This window comes from Plutella xylostella, chromosome 12, assembly GCF_932276165.1.
Source record: "Plutella xylostella chromosome 12, ilPluXylo3.1, whole genome shotgun sequence".
NCBI lineage: Eukaryota > Metazoa > Arthropoda > Insecta > Lepidoptera > Plutellidae > Plutella > Plutella xylostella.
In genome coordinates, this window is record NC_063992.1 from 2,891,082 (window position 1) to 2,913,585 (window position 22,504).

Below are 22,504 nucleotides of genomic sequence, written 5' to 3' on the forward strand. Positions count from 1 at the left end.
AGCTAACTTAGTAAATGAGCATTTTTCCAATATCGGTAAAAATTAGCTGAAAAAATTACTGCTTCGCATATGCCGCGAAGTAGTACTTTATTAAATTCATCTCCGGTTGACTCTCTTGTTTTTCTGAAAGTCGATTTTGAGGAGTTGGATTTTATAATAAATGGGCTTTCTAATAACACAGCATCAGGATGGGATGCAATTTCGTCGAAATTTATAAAAATGGCCAAAACTATTCTCATCCCAGTAATTTGTCACATTTGTAACCTCTGTTTTGATAAAGGTCAGTTTCCGTCAGTATTCAAAAGAGCGACAGTCACGCCAATCCATAAGTGGGGACGATGTAAATAATTATAGACCAATTTCAGTTCTCTGTGTAATTTCAAAAATATTAGAAAAGGTTATTAACAAGCGTTTAACGGAATTCCTTACAAAAAACCACTTACTATCTAAAAATCAATTTGGATTTAGAAAAGAAATATCAACTGAGGATGCTATTTTGGCCCTGACAGAAGTCATCACACAAAACTTAGACATGGGTAACAAATGTGTTGGTGTCTTTCTTGACTTGACGAAGGCATTTGACACCGTCTCTGTACCCATCCTTATGGATAAACTATATACTTACGGAATAAGAGGACTACCTCACTCTCTTTTCCTGGACTATTTGACAGATCGTGAGCAACAGGTTAAGATTGGCGATACAATAAGTGGTATCAGTAAAATATCATATGGTGTCCCTCAGGGTAGTGTACTCGGGCCTACATTATTTTTAATTTATGTAATCGACCTCTGTAATATGAAATTGGAAAACTGCAGTATATTTACTTATGCCGATGACACAGCCCTTATCTTCCACGCCAATTCCTGGCTGCAAGTTCAGCAAATGGCAGAATCCGGAGTACATCATGTTTCAAACTGGCTTACAAAGAACCTACTCACACTTAACGTTAGAAAAACTAAATTTATCACGTTCTCCATTCGTGAAAATAGTCTTCCTGACTTCGAATTCACGCTAAAAGTACATGCGTGTGTTAAACCAGCTACAAATAACTGTGCCTGTGAAAAAATTGAGAGTGACTCTAAAATAAAATATTTAGGTGTAATTATTGACCAACATCTCACATGGTGGCCCCATATACTTAACTTGTCTGAAAAAATTAGAAAATTGATGTGGGTTTTCAAGAAGCTGCGCTACGTTGCTGATGTTTCCCTCCTTCACTCCACTTACAAAGCGTTAGCTCAATCTGTTATAACATACTGTATAACCGTGTGGGGAGGTGCATCTAAAACTCACTTTATGCCTATAGAAAGATCCCTAAGAGCGCTACTAAAAGTCATGCATTTCAAACCTATCAGATTCTCCACTTATCAGTTACATACTACCTACAATATCCTGACGGCGCGACAAAATTATATCTTAAGTACTGTTCTTAAAAAACATAAAAATCTTTTATTTAACCCAAACATCATGCTTAGACGCAGAAACTACATTGTTTGCAGCTTCCAAAAACCAAACACCGAATTCGTAAAAAAACATTTTAAATACCAATCTTCATCTATCTACAATAAAGTAAATAAAACCCTTAAAATTTACCCCCTAACAAAAGTGGAAATAAAACGCATTTTATCAATGTTTTTAATAAATTTAACATATGAGGAAACAGAAAATATTATAAACTGAACACCTTCTTTTTGCTGCCTACTTCAATCATCATCTATTTATACCTATAGTTTGTGTTGTGCATTAGTTTTGTATATTTTGTTACCTAATCATAACTTTAGTACCTATTATATTGTTATTAAATTTTAGTCCTTTACTTTTAATATTAAGGGTGGATTCGTCCAAACATCACGTTACACGAGAATAACTATACCGGAATTAAAATTATACGCGAGTAAATATCTAGGATAAGTACATTTGCATTCTACCAAGTTATACCATGATTAAATTGAATGAACGAGGAACGAAACTGTAATGCAACTAAAATAAAAATAGCTGCGTTTCAAAGCATGCAATAGAAATGACATGCCAACTTAGTTTGAATGGATTATAAAAATATGAAATTGTTTATGTTTTAATATTTTATTCGCTGTTGTTATTCTGAGACTTTGCCTTTTAACGTACTTTTGTTTATGTTTTGACAGATGTGTTTATATGTCATTATGACGGTTTTCTAATCAGCTGATGTGCTGCCGCCATTACAAAATTACTCTCGGATAAGCTCGTTACACGGTCAATTTTGGCGGTATAACATTTTATTCTTGGGATAAGCTAGTTATCTTGGTTTCAGGTTTGGTAGAATGCAAAATCTGCTTACTCGCGAGTAACTGGTACTTTACTCGTGAGTAAACAGTTACTCGACGTTGGCCGAATCCGCCCTAACTTGTATACATATTTAATCATGTGTACCTACTTAGTTAAATTAGTTGTATTTTATTAAATTATTGTCTTGGTGGATTGAGCGGGGCACCCAGTAATACAGGTTCCCACCTAGTACAGGGGCCCTTGCGAATTGTTTTAACTTGTGTTTTTTGTACAATAAACAATTTTAATTTTAATTTTAATACATAACTACACATAACCCAAGTTTTAATGGTCGCAAAACATTTTTATGATCTATCTGTTTCATTGATTCAATCAAAAGGTTTTTATTTTTATTGTTACAACTCAACACCAGTTTATTTCAGAATTCAGTAAAATGAAATCTATAACAAAAAATAAAAAAAGAATAGTACCTATTCGTATATTGACGCAGTTTCGTTTTCCTTCATAATGCTTGCAACATCAGATCTTGTTAAAGCTAAGCCGGTGTTCACACTAACCTCTCCTTAATGAGATCTCGTGAAAATCATAAAGCTGTCGAGTCGCGCTGACTTGATTTTAATTTTCAACTTATTAGTACAAACAAAGGCATTGCCAAGGTTTACACGGTTTCATTAGGGAACCCTGCGAGGTACATAAAAGAGCAAGGAACGGACACGGGGGCACCCCTTTAGCTTTCTTAATTAACGGGATTTTTAATTAAAATTCCATTCATTTGACCGGAAAAAACGCCTTGGAGGCGCTCGGGCCGAAGCATTTTGTAATAGTGTTCCGGCGCTGAGAAATTAATCCAACCTTTGAGAGATTCTTGCAATGTTTTTGTTTCATAGTTTTGGGCTCTTGTAGATATTAACTGTGTGTGTTCCGATTAGGTATTTAGAAAACGCATATATAGGCACCTACATACGTTGTCTAAAGTTGTATTTTACAAAACATATACTCGTAGGTATGTAGTAGGTCTTAGTGTCATCATCAACGTATAAGGTTTAAACTAGTTTTCCCAAGTTAACAAAGTACATATAAATATGTGTACGAATAGCCTTAGAAGTGTGGTGGGCACTTTATGCTCTTTCATACATACTTCCTCCGATTCGCAGCTAACTTTGCAGCTTCCGTTCGCAAGTTGAGCCATAAATTAATACAAAGTTAATCCCACGGGATCGGTATTTTCCACCGGGATGATGTATAGCCTATAGCTCACCGGACTTTAAGCGGAAATGTATTGCGAGCGAAGGAAATTTCACATCGAATTCGAATTGCAAAGGTAATGGTGTAAATAGAGGAAAATGTAGTAGAAAGCATACTGTAAATATTTTGTGTAGGTTTATGACGTTATCAGTTTATCTACAGGGTGTTGCAAAAAGGGTATACTAAGCCGAAACCTACATGTGCAGCATGGTATATCTAAGCCCGAAACTGAAAGCAGAATTTCAAAATTCGCGAAAAAAAAAGTCATTCTCCATAGTAAAAAAGTCACGTGACCAAATAGTTTCTATGGAAAATGAAATATTTTTTTCGCGAATTTTGAAATTCTGATTTCAGTTTCGGGCTTAGATATACCATGATGCACATGTAGCTTTCGGCTTAGTATACCCTTTTTGCAACATCCTGTATAGTAGCGTTCAGGAGTAAGATTCTGAAATTCCTTATAAACACTGCTTCATATAGTTAAAATTAAGATCAAACTAAACTTTCTAGTCCTTTCATAGACAAATTACATTATAATTCGATGGCGATGCGACCGTTCGACAGTTGCAAAGTTCTCGATGGCGAATGAATTTTCGTTTAAACTTTATCAATTTTCGGAGCGGACTGGCCGCGGGGCGGGGGGGCGCGGGGGGCGGGTCACGATGTAATCAATGAACTGTGCATGCTCTATGCCCGCCTAGTACCGACCAGCCACATGTGCATGCAAACTTATTATTAAGCTGCCGCCACCACCGTCTGTCTGGCTTAATTATTATAGAGCGACTGTTTAAAGTTTATAATGTACCTTTTAGCTGGAATCAGTATCGAGTTTGAACTGGAAAGTTTCAAGTTATAGACAAAGTTGTACTTGTATGCTGTGCAGGTAAGTAAAAGCTGCTAAGATAATATTAATAACTTAAAACTTTTAATGGGAACAATATTGAAAACCGTAACACCTACGTACTCGTAAAGGAGCTTGTAAACTAGTGGCAAAACGAAAAATGCGCAAGTTTTCTTGCACTGTAAGTTACAATAAACCCGGGCGGCCCAATCTAAAGCATAGACAAATCCGGGCCAAATAAAACTCCCTATTCTAGTTTTAAGTTTCCTCCGCGGGGATTGCCACGCATTTTCCGGGGCCGTTTCGTCGCCGAAAACGAGCATCGTGTGTGGAGCGCGGGGGTGAATAAAAGTTAAACAAACGGACGGGACGGGCAAGTTTTAATAAGATTCTTGTGAGGGCTCTGTTCAGGATGTTTGCCAAGCCAGCCCGTCCGGCGTGCGAGGGCGGCTCTACTTAATAGACACGCTTGAAATTCATCTCAGAATAACACCTCAGCCACAGAATAGGGCCGTTTAGGGCATGTTTTGTTTGCATTTTCGTTACGGGTTTGCAAAGTTGGCTTTCAATGTCGTCTGGATATAATTATGAATGGCAGTCCCGTTTGCAGAGTTTTGCTATGGTTTTGCTTGGACTGTCAACAAGTCTGCTAATAAATCAAGAGAGGGGCAGATTATAATCTCTGCAAGTTCAGTGCTGTTGAAAGCATTCATCCACTTTATTGAACTTATCGCGATTTTAACTTTCATTCCAGTTAAATGAGTCTTATTGTGTCAACTCCTTCGTTTAATAGATAATAATTACCTACATTTAAAACTTTCTTACAGTCTGACCAGATGGAGTTATCTTATGTATCAGAGGCAGACCTCAAACGCACAGTAGCTCGTCTGCAGTTAGTGGTTAAATAACTCACCCCGTTCGCGCAATTATTAGTTTTAAGGCAACCGCAAACATGGCATCCCATGGCTGCCCTCCGGCAACAAGCTAACGAAGTAGGTGTAATGTATTTATCTCTCAATTGGGCTCTTAATCTGCCGACCCGCCGCCGCCGCGCCGGCTGGGACAAGGGTCCTCCCCGCTGCATGCCAGACTCCTTGGAGGGAAACTTGGACTCCTTAGATATACCTACCCACATAATGCGGCATGGTATACTAGGTGCTTATTTAAATCGGTAATGGAGAATTGGTATGTAAGGAGTTACAGTAATTTTATTGGCACAGTTTAATAGATTTATAATTATGTAATTATGGGGAATTGAGGATATCTATACTCAGACATCATAATAGGCAGACTCTGTAATGTGGGTGTCGGTCAGCTGAGTATAAGTTGTAACTAAATAACATAACTTTTAATGCTACATGCTATGTAAACTTAATGACCAACTTTTTAAAAGTCGGCGTCAGCGACGCTCTCTACGAAAATACCCCGCAACGTTCTTGCCATAAGCCGAGGCGCGTATTAAAAGGGTGAAATTGCGGCAAAAATATAAAAATATGGCGGAACGCCGCCACGCTCGTAATTGACTGTGCTAAGGGACTATTGCAACAATTTGTTAGTCTCGCTGAACCTCCTTGGGCCCGGAATAGCCACTTAATCCGCTGACTCCGCCAAGCAAAGTTTGCCACAGACACTTTTCCGAGACCTGTGTACCGTCACCCGCAAAAAATACCAACTATCTCCCCCCATTCTCAACCGTAATACAACGTCGTAAGGGTAGTTGGGTAGTTAGTCGGAAGACAGGAAGGAAATGTCGAGGGTACCTTGCTTAGGAGACATCTTTTTAACGAGGAATGGAGATTATTTCAGTCCGCAGTTCAGAAACTAGTGTTTCGGAAATTCAGCTTAATTACTCTCGTGACCCGTGGTGTTGCAATTCTTATAAGATATTTTTTTATGAGAAAACCCTATTAAAACGTTTACAGCAAAATTTTTTGAAATTAAAATGTTTGTCGATATAATAGGACATTTAAATCAAAATCTTCCAACAAAGTTGTTACCTGCAATCCTCGAAAAATTCCAAACATCAAGTTATGATTTAATTTAAACCCTCACAACAGCCAGCTCGAAACTTTGGGAAATCTCGCGCTAAGGAATCTCATTAACAAAAGGCAGGTTTAAACGCTGTTTTCAGGCACATTTTATGCATATACTTAGCGCAGTCTGTACCGGGTGGGACGGCAAGATTCCAAGCCGCAATATCGCTGGCACCTGTACTAGTTGAAATTGTTTCCCCGGTCCAATGTAAATATTAGTTAATTAAGTGTAAACCGAGTGAAGCAGTTGTCTGTCCCGCTCTGCCCGCCCCCTCCGTCCCGCTCGCACCCCGCCAGCTATTTGACTTGAGACCAAGTGGAAAAAGCCGCGCCAACGCTCCCAATTGAGATTAAATTTTTGCAAAGTTGACTCGGCAGCAACTGTCGGATAGTTGGATTAAAATTTTGTTAAAGTATACTGCTTTGTTCTGTTTCCGTCGTGTTTTTTTTTTCTCTCGCAAGGGTCGTATTTTGTTGTGCAATGCTGGCATAGTGCTGGTGGATGGTTGTTATGAGGAAAATTCATGATTGATGATGATTTCAGCATTTGGTATGCTGACATGTCGTATACGGCCACCGCAAATTATAGACTGAATAGTACTTACTAATAAATCATAATCATAAGTATTTTTAATTACATACCTACTAAATTACAATATAAATAACCTCAGCCGTGATTATGTTGAGTAAAGAAATCCAAAGACAACTCTGATCCGTCCGCACGGGACTGAGACTAACAAAAATAGAACGAGGAGGCTGCGAAAACGCCGACTTATTATTTTGCTCCAGAGGACTCACTCTTGAATTACGACGAATTCCGCTCCATAATTGGCTTTCAGACAGTCAATGCGTGAAATAATGCTGGATGCTACAGGGGAGGCGGGGGGGAGGGGGGGGGGGGCAGCGGTGCGTGCAGCAATTTACCTTCGCCTGTGTGTTGGAAATGTAATATTCCGAGATCTGGCATACTTTGGAAATGAAGACCGCACTCGGTGGTATTTTGTAATGTGTAACCTCTTCGGAGAGTATTGAATACATGCGTGCAAAGCCGAAATGAGGTGACTGAAAACTTCAACGACTTTTGTTTGTGTACAGGGTGTCTCACGTCAAAGTGCACAGGCGAAGGATATTGATACCACTTTTGTTTTTAATACTTTTAAATGTTTGCGAATTATTATGAATCTCCTTTGTTGAACTTTATGCTTTGGTTAGATACCCACTTACATAATATGAAACGTTTGGCATTACATTTGCTGATTTCCTACCTCACTGACTCGCACACACGCTGAGCGCTAAATTCGTTTTATTATTCGCCTTCAGCCGGTAATTGGACAAGAAATATAACACGCACCTTTTATCGTCTCACATTGCGGGCGTAAATTTTCATTTTGAATATCTGCGAGTATGGAGCGTTCAACCGCGTTCAAAAGGCACGAAATCCAACATTGAAAATTTATAATTCTGAACATCCTGTATGTTGTAAAAAGGGTATAGAAAGCCAAAAGGACATTCTTAACCTCTATTTTATTATTGTATTGAGTTTGTAAATATTGTTTATCCAAACGGAAAATGGGGGTTTTAGAACTGTTCATACTAGTAGCTGTGTTTTGTGACTGTGTCAATAAGAGGACTGGTTCCAATGTGTTTTTAAAACAAGAAAATCGGAAAATCCTTGCACTCCACGGGTTAAATAGAAGGTTATTTTATTGACTGATAAAATTGCACCCTGTTTTAAAAATATAACCATGACCTATCATGCCATACCATCGTAAATCACACAGCATTTTGCTGTATTCGATGAAGCTTCGATTTCACTGCAGGCAAAGTTGAATTATTGCAAGTATTGAATTTCCTGTACAACGCTACGCAACTATAAATATAGAACTGAAGTTGATATTGGTGTTATGTTACCTTAGTTATTGGTTCATACTATAGTGCAGTTACACAGCTAGTTATATAGTGAGAATACAGTATTTGAAACGATATAAGTTTATGTTTTTTTATTTATTTTAACACTTTATTGTAAACAAAATACATACTTAGTTACAATAAAAGATGAAGAGAAATAAACTTAACTACCTAGTATACAAGGGCGGACTTATCGCCTAAACGCGATCTCTTCCAGTCAACCAAGTTTTACGTAATTTATGAAGCAGAATAGCTACCTAACTTTCACTGTAAGACCATCTTGTATCACATTGGAATTGGAACTGGTTAAAAGTGTTAGCAGCAATGCACCTCCGACTGCCTCGCAACGGACTCCCATATTACAAGACTTTAGTATATAATTAAAGTTATACTTAAATGTTATGTTGAATCCATCCATGGTATTGCGAGTAAGACCGTAGCTTAGCACCGCCGTATCTGCGGTCCATTCACTAATCTTGGATCTAAGTCACAACCGCAACTCCGCTCCACCAGTTGTAACACCGACCTTATCACGAGCGGGATTATACGTAGAATCGCGGGAGCCGGTTGTTTGAGCGACTGTGAAGTTTCCCGTTGGAATGAAGTGTTGAAGATGGAGTAGTTACCAGTCGGCAACTGCGAGACGTGAAGCAAGTTCCACCTGACTGAATGTCTGCGGTGAACTCTCTGATCTGGAATACAGAATTGCACCCTTCGCTCTTGTTGACAACTGAGACTGGAGAATAGAATCTAGAATATTCTAGAATTAGAAATATGCAATATTGAGAGTGTCTTTTCTATAAGTTCCTAAGCATAGACATATACTTACTATGCAAGGAATAAAATCCCTTGTCAGTTACCTCCGATTACCTCTTAAGGGCATATACAATAATACATGTACTTATGTAAGTGTTATAAATGTTGTTATGCTAGAAAAAAAACACACACACTCACGCCTTGTACTAATGTACTCCCTTGCGGGGTAGGCAGAGGTGCATTGCTGCACCCACTTTTCGCCAGAGTGTTATGTTAGTCCCAATGTAATAGGGGGCGGGCCTAAAAAAAATTGATTCTAAAAAAATCTTCCCAGGCTAGTAAATTCACAAAGGACATTTAGTACGTATTTCTACCTCGGAGGGAATCTGACAAAAACTTAAATCATAAAACTTATCAAAGAGTCTGTTAGTTTTAAAAAAAACTATATTTAGAAAGGAATTTAGGTGTAAACGCGATGTACAAACGTAACCTTTTACACTTTGAAAATGTTTTTCTTCCGTTTCTACTTTGGTGTCATGCCAAGTCTCAAATACGTGTACAAGTAGTTAGTAAATGGGTGCTTGTTTATGAAGACAAGTGTTACTGTCGACTGTATGAATTGGATATCTTTTGGTATAAATTTACAAGATTTAAATGATATGCTCCCTAAATAATTTACCTCATGGTTAACTCAACTTTATCAAATCAACTTATTTAAAAACCAAATATGCTCCATCGAAATAGATACATACACGTACACCTGGCACAGAATATATAACACCGCTACTGCGGTCTACTTGGGTAGATTAAACTAAGATATTCATAGCATGATTTAACTCCCTCAATACAACCAATACGGGCTAAGTGGCTCTGCACTCGGCTTCTTTGTCTATGCTGAGCAGATGATCGGCTGAGTGCATTTGTTAATGAATAGAAGACTGCTTTCAGGATTAGTATAAGTTAATAACATCGGCGGTGAAGCGTGTGCGTTGCGCGACGCTGTATTGTATCGTTTGCTAAGGAATTCGTTGTGTTATAAGTGTAGGCGCACATTTGGCGACACGCGACAGCGAGACGGCTTGGTGTTACTATGGGACCAACCTTCAATCACGAAAATGAAGAAGCTATACATACTGACATACCTACTGACAATTTCTTCATCCTATAATCTCATGTTGAGTAGGTATTAAACTTTATGAAACTGCTGTTTTTACAATAACTAATTTAGATCCCATACAGAAAGATACTTAGAATGTTGGAAATTTTTATATGTTACTAGGTAATTAAGTTCCAATAACATGAAAAAGTAGTTTCCTATAGCACCGTGCCGTGACCATATCGATACGATATCGTCGCGTGTGAAAGCGCCCTAAAGCGAACATTTAGTTCCATCAGCTATTCCATACGTACTTAGGTTTCTTTACCCCACTTAGCTAACCGTACTTTGCTACTTTCGGGGCTAAGTTGCCCATAACCTATAAACACTACGTTCGGAGTTAGTACTTGGTATGCTCGCAAGGAAAATATATTTTATGGAAAGAAGGAAAGTATACATAATATAATATTATATGAAGTGAAGTTTTCTATAAAAAAAATGATAAATTAGGCGGCCTACAGTCCGCGTGTTTACTACAAACATACAGGTCTCACTGAAGAAAAACTAAGTTTCGGAGCCACGACTCCATCTCGTTGTATTAAACGTGCCGATTGCACGACAGCTCTCGTTTGTTTTCCATGAGTATAGAGCAACCCTCCACGCTCACACGATTTTCGCTCTCGTACTTGAAATCGGGCCAACATTGGATTTCCCCGATGGTACATTGTACCTCGGGTACAAATGCTAGGGTCCCAAGGGTTGTTTCGAGGCTCTAGAAGCCGGTCAGCTATTGGCATTCTGGCTGCACGATCCAACCTCTTAGTGCCGGCATAATGATGTAGCAGCTCATTGGTCAATGCGGAAATACACTCGCAAGCATTGAAAAATTTCCACCTGCCTTTGACGTTCTTCCATATTATGTCACTGGAACTTTTTCATTGCTCGTGAGTGTACGTGCACATGACTTTGGTAATACCACTGAATAATAACTAGTAGTAATACTTAGATGCTTTGTTGGAATGTAGGAAAGTAATTTGCAAAATAGGAAAGTATACGAGATACTACTGAAATGATATTAACGATATAGACTTGAATCTGAATCCCTAGAAACTTCAGTAGGAAAAAAAATTGATACAGGCACTTGTTACTTCACCTATACTGCGACTGAAGGTAGTTATTTCGACAACCCAGTGCGAACACTTTCCTGTAGTTGATCAATGGTTTTGATCACTTACATAACTTAATAAGGACTTAGGGTGAATTCGTCCAAACATCACGTTACACGAGAATAACTATACCGGAATTAAAATTATACGCGAGTAAATATCTAGGATAAGTACATTTGCATTCTACCAAGTTATACCATGATTAAATTGAATGAACGAGGAACGAAACTGTAATGCAACTAAAATAAAAATAGCTGCGTTACAAAGCATGCAATAGAAATGACATGCCAACTTAGTTTGAATGGATTATAAAAGTATGAAATTGTTTATGTTTTAAAATTTTATTCGCTGTTGTTATTCTGAGACTTTGCCTTTTAAGAGCCTTTTAACGTACTTTTGTTTATGTTTTGACAGATGTGTTTATATGTCATTATGACGGTTTTCTAATCAGCTGATGTGCTGCCGCCATTACAAAATTACTCTCGGATAAGCTCGTTACACGGTCAATTTTGGCGGTATAACATTTTATTCTTGGGATAAGCTAGTTATCTTGGTTTCAGGTTTGGTAGAATGCAAAATCTGCTTACTCGCGAGTAACTGGTACTTTACTCGTGAGTAAAAAGTTACTCGACGTTGGTCGAATCCGCCCTTAGTTAGATAAATATTAGGAAATAAAATATTTCTTTTGTAGTCACAACAGACATTGCGTACTATTTTGGCAGTCGGAATTCAAGCGACAACTTTTCACGACTGAGAAACCAAACTGCCTCGTCCTTTGATCTACAAGAAGGTAAACATCACATCAAAATTATTTGCCTCAGTTAAAGCAAACTTCGTTGTAGACCCTTCAAAACGACCTTTGATAGACAGCGAGTGTGGCTGTGCTGAAATTATTAGTTCTAGTTTTATATTTATTTAAGATATTACTTTACGCACTTAAGATTTAAACATTCTGATACGATTCCTTAAATCAAAAGTTTTAAAATACTTACAACAAGTAAAAAAAAAAATCTTATACTTGGAAATTAATAAACTAAGTAAGCCCTGAATTTGACGTACAATTTAGATAAGTAACTACGCCAAAGTAATTAAATATCTGATCTCTTTTACTAAAGTAAATCTATAAAAACTTGGTTCGTAATTACCATCAGCTTTTCTACACAGTGACACACACAATTTTCTTTATAGATAAATCCTGGGCCAACTGCAATATAATAAACAGACTCCTTATCTTAAAACCGCACCTTTCACCCTTAATATTAATTCCATTATCATAATTCTCTAGTTGATACTTGAGGTGGCTACGCGGGTGCCAAGTCGGCAATGGCTGCGTTGTTTCTGTGCCAAATATTTATTGTGTTTATTTGTATTCATTACGCTTTCTTCGCTCCCAAGGGACGCGCTCGGCGGCTTCTTTACGGACAAATTATTTTTATTTTGAAGCAAATGAGACTTCTTTGTTTGTAGCGCGTTCAGCCAACCGTTGCTCCTTTGCAGCTTCAGAAGCAGAGAGTAAATAGTCATGCCTATGCATAGGGCAAGCGTCGCACACTGAATATAGAGCATAATGAATGCCGCTGAAAAAAGTCCCCGAGACTTGAAGCGCCTTATGTTTTTATACGTGATAACGATCTGCGCTTTGCTGCCACGCTCTTCTCTGCAGGCGCTGACAGACGCGACTTTATCGTCGACTAACGAGCGCAAATACCTCAACAAACAGCTCCCTTTCTAGATCCGGTGCCACAAAAAACCAAGTGAATCAGTGAAACAGTGTCGGTAAAACGCAAAAATGTAAGTGACGTGCAAGTGATGCGACAATGAGGACATGTCTGAGTCGGACGGGCGTGTAGCGTCACCTCAGTGCTAATCGTGGACTTTATCGCGGTGATAACGTCAGGTGGCGATGCGGCGGGGGAGGGGTGGGGGCCCGCGCCTCTTATCTGCAGATAAGGGGGCCGGAGCGCGGGGCGAGGGTGCTCCAGACCAGGCCGTGACGGCAGCGTGACCAGGCTGCAGCGACCGCCCCGGCCGCCGCCCGCAATGCTCCACACTCTGAACGCGCTCGCCGGCAAGATATCCCCGGGCGGCGGCCTCGACAGCAACGCGAACCGACCGAGCCTCCCCAACCGGAACCACAAGCTCATGTCCCCGCCATCGCCCTACTCCAAGCCGAAGTAAGTGCTAGATATAACCATAAGCCGTAGTGTACCTACTGTGACTCTGCCGGGCGGACTTCCCGAGTCTCGAGTGATATTGATACCTATTGATCCTGAGATTGCGATACTCGAGCAGCAGCCCAGCAACTAGGCTATAGATTGATTGTAGCGCTCACGTTACATCGTAGATTTACTTGCAGTAATAACGGGATAATCTGTCTAGACTGGGTAGGGTGCATTTAATTCGCTTAGCAAAATTTTCAGAAAACAGTGATCTCACAGCTAGAGTAAACTTTTAAATTCCTACATCGCTGTGTCATTGACTCAAGACTTGTTTTATGAAACCAAGTTTAGTAATGCATTAGTCACATCAAAGGATTCTTTCGCATTAAGTTCTTCTAATATTATAAATTAACCACCTGCCAGGCTGTATTGTAATACCTAGGTAGGTATTGTAATTATCTAACAACAAAGAATTCCGGTGTTCTAATTATGCGTCCGTTGACCGCATACACTCACTCGAGATAAAAGAGCTGCTTCCATAAAAGGTATCCCTAATAAGATACTATCACAATATTACATTTCTGTCTACTCACGTAGGTAATGCTATGATGTTTACTGAGAATGTTTACGAAAAATAATGAACTGCTGAAGATTTTTATCAAAATCTTTGTTGCCTACTTGTTGGAAGGAAATAGGTGTATTGAAATTGTGGTCCTATTGACACAGTAGAAGAAATAACACACTTAACTTGTCCAAAGATCTGGAACTTTCTTTTTTATTTACATATTATGTGGATCATGTAGTAATAGGTATGAAATGTTAATTCTTAAAACATGTTTTTTTGTAAGGACGCCTGTAACTTATTATTTCAAATGGCTCTTTGAAGTCCAAATTTCCCCTTTGTTTAATCTAACATTACATTAATGAGGCGGCCATAATTATCACACAAACACCTCTGCACTACCTATAATTCATAAAATCCAACCAATCACTGTACTTTGTTTCATATTGTTATATTGAACAAAAAATATAGATTTCATCGATAAATTGATTGTTGATAAATAAAATATTATGTGTTGAAATAAAAAAAATACACATTTATAAGGGACTGCCAACTGTCGAACGTTGTCTAATTTAGCATGTGTCTATTTTTTTATGGCCATAATAATTTAACGAATAAACGGAGCACTCCCAAGTAGTCATAATGAACGTACTGTACTGTTACTGTACTACACACGGCAGTCAATAAAACTAGTCCCCCCACATTTTCAGTCCCCATTAAAATAATAGGTCGTAATCATAACACCCTTTCTATGTCGCCGCATGCAATAAGGCCTGGCGATTATTGGGAAACCTGAAACTCTGTTCCTGAAAATGATTATACAGGAATTGAGTATTAAGTACCTGCTTGAAATATTAATGTTGGGACCTACCTACTACGTTGCTTTGGATTTAAAGACAACCTTTATTCTACGACTTTTGGAAAATGTACTCCCCATAATAAAAAAGTTACGTGACCAACAATTTTTTATGGAAAGGCAAATTTTCAAAAGTCGTCGAATTAAAAAAAATCTTAAAACCTTTTAGGCATACTTATATACAACTTTTACATTACGCTTTATTTATTTATATTTAAATTATTATATAGGATACAAATAAGCCGGCCGTATAAAGATAATTACTTTTCAACCCTTTTTATCATACCCTTTGTTAGTTCAGTACACAATGGACACTTATATCTAGATTACAAAACCCGTTATCTGTTAGATAAGCGTAATGGCAGATGCATTTCCAATATTATAATATCGATCCATTGATTAACATGTCACGTTTTACCCCAAAATTGTAATAACGCTTGTGACTCAATGTTGCCAGCTGTCAAAATTATTCTAGGTCTTTCTACAGCAGTATTATTGTAATATTTTATATTTAGCCCCTGTTCCACAATGTCTGGTTAGTCGCTACCTGTCGGATAAAATACATGCTGTCACTGTCTAAAAAATAATAACAGAAAGTGACAGCATGTATTTTATCCGTCAGGTAGCCACTAACCAGACATTGTGGAACAGACCCTTAGTATTTATTCTATAACAGTGTGAAGTATTTATCGCAAAGTCCTTGCAGAGATTTAAAGATTAGCTCATGAGAATATTGAAAATGCAAAGCAAATTTTATTTCATGCCTAAATACCCAAGTACTCGTATTCGTATTCGGGCCTTATCACTATCATCGTTATTTACTTTACGAAAGTATTTTTATGATTGTTAGTTGCACCTAAATCTAAGTAAATAAAATGTTTTAATGTAATCATCAAATGTTTAATTTTATACACTCGAGAATTAGAATCGAGGCATACTTAACCAAACTAAATTATTAATGTTGCAACATTGCGAGTGCCATCGACAAGACAGAGACATCAGCAAGCCGCGAGGGTAGATTGATAAAAACCCGACGCATGCATTATTTTACATGAAAATGTGGAATAACCTAGTAGTTTGGTGTAGTTTTTTATAGTTGCACAGTGAAGTAACAGCACTGTTGATTGAGAGTGATAAGGCGCTGTAATCGGACTGTGTGTGCTGTTATCAGTGATAAGCGATGGCAAACAAGTGCTACGAGTATGGCGTATGGCGTTACTCGAGAATAACAAGGTATTCTAACCTATTTAGTTATAGTGCACCTTTATTATTCAGATGTTTAATCATTAAAGAACTTGCTATACAACAAACTGCTGAATTATAATTATTAATATAATTAGGAACACTAAATTTCTAACAAGGTGATCCGCCAGCCACTAGTTTTTTTCATTAGGTATACTCGTACACTTCTTTGTTTTTGTAAGGGTGTTAGTTCCCATCGCTTTTTCACTCGATTACGCAATCCTTTGTGATCCTATTTAGGTACCCTAGCCGTTCCATATAATAGCCGTCAGAATTCTACATTTATTAAAGCAGCTTATTTACCATCACAACAATTTATGAATAATATTGCTGCACTAGAAATCGGCATTGTTATATAACTGAAACTACCCAGAAACAGGGGATAATTATTTACCCCTAATACTCGTACTACTGTATTGATTAACTTGTCACCAAACTAGATTTAGTTATACCTATAGTTTCACTACTGAGAACATAAAGATAATGCAGCGCTATGATTGACTGTATTGTCAGTGAACTTTATGCTTGGCAGTTTCGTTTTTGCCATATACATACTTATTTATGACAAAACGTGTTTACGTAATATCAAGAAACCCGTCCAGGTACCTTAACTGCTTACCTTTGACCTGAAACCTAACTGAAACTATAATGCCTGATGTGAACACAAGCGGTCCTACGCCGCGCGTTGCTCGCTAATTGTTAAACAAGATGTTTACTTTGTTACAGTGGGGTGAACATGAACATAAACAACAATAACAACAGCACCAACATTAACAATAACAATAACAATGAGGAGAAGACGGAGATGCCCGACCCCGATTACATTAAGGTACGTATCTGCATAATACTGATTACTATTTGGCCGGGGTAACAATGGAAATGTGTTTGGAAAAATCTGACCCGAAAACGCCAGGGAAAGGGGATATAAATAGTATACATGCATTCATGTATTTTAATTATATGTCAAGTCATAGGCTAGTAGGAGTTTGTACGGTTTAACCTATAATACGGTTTATTAGTAAATTGCACTAGTAGGTGGTCATAGGAAAAATCCCTCTGGAACCATTAGTCTACTTTTCCCATTGATTGGTCCACTTGTCCACGCAGGCTATTTTCCCAATCAGATTGAGAGGCCTAGTAAGGAACAATAGTTTTAGATATTTAGTTATAAAGTTGACTGTAAATACTTAGGCCTGCCTATCTTAGTTTGTTATAGTAATTATTGATTTCGAAATGTATAGTTCTGTGTACCGGTGTACTGCAATTATTTACAGTATGTACCTAATCTATATGCTTATATAGCCAAAAAACACAATGTATACTGAAAACCTGAAAGAAAATAATATCGTGTTGAGCATGTCTCAAGGGACAAAGTGACTGAGATTACCGGGGAACATTTTGATAATGGATTTCCGGAATTGTATTAAATTGATCCGAAACATGTTCGCCCGCTAAGTTCAGGATTGTTACATTAAATTTGTTTCGTAGTCGAATTGGAAAGTAAACTGATTTGTAGATAATTTCAACACGCGATTCTGGGTCTTGGTGTTTGGTGGCAGCTGTGCTATTCTGTGTGTTCCACCGACCTCCCGATTTACGGTCCATTGATCCATTGATCTATTCATTAGTAGCTATACACTTTTGTACCTTGTGATACTCACAAACCGTCAATGTTTGAATGAATAGGCGTCTTGTTAGACTTTTATTAGATACATAAGTTTATAGCTACTAATGATGCTGACTGTACTTGTACGGACCTTGCCAAAATATAAATTCAGAAACAATCAAGTTCACAAATCGCCAACGAAGTAATTTATTTTATCTCTCTTGGGTTCTTTCTATAGCAAGGTTATCGTCCACTTGTCATTTTAATTAACATAATCAAAACTACGTTTTATATGCACTGCGGAACCCGTATAGCAAAAAAAGGAACCCTTATGTTATACAAAAAAATTCTTCACATCAATTTTAGCGTGTAAAGTATCTGGTATGATAACAAATAATGTGACCTAGATTTTTTGTTAGCTTTTTTCATGAAGAGTTTTCCGTGGGAACATTGCATTAAGGAACAGAATGATAGCATTTTCTTGAGTATATTATTGGCGTACAGAATCATTATTTTATATTGTTATTAGCACGACACAGAATAAAATATGGCATCTCAAGGAAAACATGAGGGCAGTGGAATATACGTAATACGTATTCCTGGCATGAAATGCCAACGCAACGTGTTTCAGTAAATATTTACACAATATTGATATTTATGCTCCTATTAACTAACATAATCGGTACCCTCAGTAACTTAGGTTTATTATACTTACTACAGTTTATATTTTTCAAAAACTAATTTTCGTTTTCTTACTTATATGCCTTTGATCATCACCGTACTGTCACGATTTAAGTTTTCGCTATTCAATGAAATCGAACACAGAATTGGTAGTTAATTTTATTGTTATTTTACTCGTTTTGAACCTAATATAGTGTGTGTCTGTGTGTTTTAACTGTTATGTACTTATGTATACGCACAGCAGCAGTTTATGATAATGGCATAGCATACCGGTAAAAAAATATTTTGGAAATATTTCACAGATTCGTAGCATCTGCTACGGGCTACGACGTAGTGGCATTATATGTATTATTATGTGGCGCTTCTCAGCAAAGATAACTTAACTAGAAGTAAGTACATGAGGGGGTCATACATCTGTATGGCCGACTGTACACTCTACACACAGACATTGTTCTTGTGTGCTCGACGGCATAAATTGACGATGAATATTACATCAAAGCCAATCAGGTTCCACTTCCGCGTTATGTTGATGCATCAAGTGCGGACCCGAGTGTCTCGTTCCACAGAGATTGATCAAGTTATTAATAATGTCGTGTAATTATTACCTAATTAGAGATTGCAATTTGATTCGCTGCATAAGCGTTATGTCTACGTGGTTGTTGTAGACGTATGCAGCACTTAGTGATCCTATAAGGATAGCTTACTTACCATTGATGTGGAAAATAATATGGGCCTTACTCTTTCTCCATTTATGGTGCCAACTGGCGATGCCAGACATGAAGTGGTAGCAGACAACCTGTCGTAACGTCACTACTAGTTTCTAAGTAGGTATTTCTATGTAATTGTCGTTGAACATCATGTCGCAAGCCGCCAAATGAACGCGAACATAGAAACCAGTGGCAATGTTGCAATTGTCGTATATGGTCCACGACCAATAAGCACATTTACCATCACAAATAAGTCCACCTTTCGGCATCGTATGCAACGGACGCATCGGATTCAGTATTCTTTGTATAGAAATTCACACAAGTTCGTCCACTCCTTCGGCATTGCCAACGCCGTTTCTACATAAATTTTATTTATGAAAATCAGCTTACCTCAAATAAACCTCATAGAAACCAGCAGTGGCGATGTTGCATCTCGTCGTCTGACAATTACCTAGCACTTTGACCCTTTATACCTTAGATACTTATCCGTCCTTGAATCTCACAAACATTTTCCCCGTCATTTCCAGATGTTCGTGGGCCAGGTCCCGCGCAGCATGGACGAGAATGACCTGCGCCTCATGTTCGAGGAGTTCGGCCGCGTGCACCAGATCAACGTGCTGCGGGACAAGGTGACAGGCGCTAGCAAAGGTTTGTGGCCCGTGTTAACTTGAATGGTGGAACTAGGAGGGATTATTAAGATTTACAAGGCAGAATTGTTTGTAGTTGTTGTTTTGTCATAAAATTCAAAATATGATGGTCATATATTGCCTAGAGCCTATAAAAGGTTACAAAAGCGTTTTCTTAGTTGACTAGTTGTGAGTTTAGGAATCGTTTGGTTGTGATCAAATTTGAATGGCGGTCAGTTATAGTTGGTTAACGAAGCTGGCACACACATATGCCTTAGATTTTCATATCGGATTGACTTGGTTGTGAAACTTATGAGCTTCATTATCAACTTATTTTACTGATAGAACTCATAGTCAAATTCTAGGTGTCTGAAAGTTGTGAATACACAAATTCATATGAAGACTCATACAAGTTTCATCGCTGTTATAAATGTTATAAAATACGAACAATACATTGGGATTTAAAACGAATGAAGGACCCACAGGGATTATATCCAGTTAACTATTACAAATACGAATATGCTCGCAAACAAATAAATTTAAATTTTAGTCTGTTATTTTCGTGACAAATCCCAGAAGCGACTGGTTTTGGATTTATTAATTTAACTACCTTATTCCATCCACATTAAACACTGGGACTGTACGCAATATAACATTTAGTATATTTCGGCTTTCACAACTATGACATTTTACTAGATAAAATATAGAAATTGTAACGAAAATATACACAACTTACTGTGTTTTTATAAGCTGTCTGTAAGCGCTGTTTTTTATATTTAAGAAGATAAGTTGATAGATTAGGAATAATTTAGTTGTTGGCACTTTCTATCAATAGATTTTCAGACACGACTGCAGCAAAATTAATTATTCCTCAGATTTTATCAGACTATTTAAAAAATTGTCCTGAAGCGTAGTTATAAAAGGTCAAACTCAATCCGTCATGTATTACGAGTACTCTGTAAAATGAATGTAGAAACGTTTTCAGTCGGTTAATATAGAAATTCCTCATTCTGGCACAAAATATGTCTGGAACATACAGATTACTCGAGCAGCTCCGGCTCTGTTTGGTCAGGGGTTAAAGAGAATGCAAAACAAGATGGTGAAAGCGGCCTTAGTTTTTAAACTCGCGGGGCTTTTGTTGAGTAAGGGCGAGTCTAAATAAAGTATGACAAGATGCCGTTGCAAGCGTGGTTTCGTATTAACAATGCCCTGAGTTCATTCCATGTTTATATTTCTGTTTGTTTCCCAACGTGAGGCGTCTTTTGTCTGAAAAAACCTCCTTTGTTAGCCTTCATGGAGAAATAACCCGTGTCCCCGTATAAATGTAAGCTTGCATTCAAATGGAGTATTGTTTGTTGAGCGAAAGTTTGACTTTATGTATGTCATTTGAACCGTAAATATACAGTACTACCTGGTTTTATAAGCACACTGTAACTGCATTTGCATTTTGAACTCCACCTACATTTTTGCGGGGAAATTTCACAATGCGAATGCTTTTTTGTCGTTTTTTCTCGATGTTGTTTTGTTCCGTAGACCGTTGTCGACGCTTGTAATAGCGCAACATGTGCATATAATAGAGCTAGACTGTTAGTTTACCTTCCGTCTACTAATATATCGTGTTTTCATAGTCTTCTGGGAGCAATTTCACAAATGACCGCATTAGTACTTACCTCACTTACCTGAAAACGCCCGGTAAATTTAATTTGGGTTGTCAGATTTTTTTGATGTTTAAAATTATCGGCAATAGCCTGTAAGTCGACTTTATAAGTCTAGAGATGAGTTTGCCAACTTTGAAATGACTCCCAGAAGTGATTAGCCGTCTATCGCGTTGTAATGTACCATTGGGGAAGCCTGTGCGGCCGTTCAAAACAATATCCCGTGCGCAAGTCGCCGTGTTAGCGTGTATATTTGTAGTGAAAAGACGACATGCTTCAAGCAGATCTAAGCTTTAGTGCCAATTTCTCCATAGTCGGTTATCTAACCAACAGGGATTGATTTATAAATTAAACGTCATCTGAATGTAAAATTCATGACAGATGTGTGAAAAATCAACCACTACTCCCTGGTGATGCTCTAACCGACTATGGAGAAATTGGCTCTTATGATAGGCCACTGTGTGATTCCCCGATGGTACACAATAGGAGTGTTCGTGTGTCCGTTTGCGTGTTGCGTCAATTTGTGTGCGCTTTTGTTTCAGGGTGCTGTTTTGTGACGTTTTTCACGCGCAAAGCGGCGTTGAAAGCGCAAGATGCTTTGCACAATATCAAAACACTGAGTGGGGTAAGTGTGTTTTATGTTTAATATTCTATGCATGGGAGCGATTCTAAAGCAATAACATTTATTAGTGCTGTGATATATTTTTTGGGTCTATCTACGCCGACATTGGTATCTCGCGTCGCGCCGGTATTGGCGCCTGTTTCGCGCTTAAAATAGGCTCTGAATGCCATTTTCCGGTCCGTTAATTTAAGTTTAAGCGGCACTAATTGTAAATTTTTAGCTTTGGAAGTACTCCCAATGTTTACCTTTTATTTGTGACTTGTGATCCAACCAGTAAATCTATGTTAATTTGTATTCATATATGATTTTTTGTCTTTAAAGTAAAATTCAATATGAATACTTACAATGTTGAACCCAATTAGATAATACTAATACCCCAAAGGTACGTAGAAATTACAAGAAACTCAATCTCATCAGCAAATAATATAAGATACCTTAGTTTAATATCGAAATTACTTTACAAAGAATCCTCAGTTG

At 37.9% G+C, this 22,504-nt stretch overlaps 1 protein-coding gene across 14 annotated transcripts in view; it reads left to right on the forward strand.

The window, feature by feature from the left end:
• Window positions 1-22,504, forward strand: part of LOC105388446 (CUGBP Elav-like family member 1) — a 262,076-nt gene that overhangs the window by 165,957 nt on the left and 73,615 nt on the right. For 9 of the 14 annotated variants that reach the window (XM_048624510.1, XM_048624511.1, XM_038119470.2 and 6 more), the window contains 3 exons: window positions 16,857-16,959; window positions 19,652-19,772; window positions 21,948-22,030. In XM_048624510.1, coding sequence (XP_048480467.1) covers window positions 16,857-16,959; window positions 19,652-19,772; window positions 21,948-22,030 — 307 coding nt within the window. Of the gene's footprint in view, window positions 1-13,243; window positions 13,486-15,943; window positions 16,122-16,856; window positions 16,960-19,651; window positions 19,773-21,947; window positions 22,031-22,504 lie in introns of those variants that run through there. The other 5 variants (XM_038119471.2, XM_038119474.2, XM_038119477.2 and 2 more) reach the window with 5 other exon arrangements.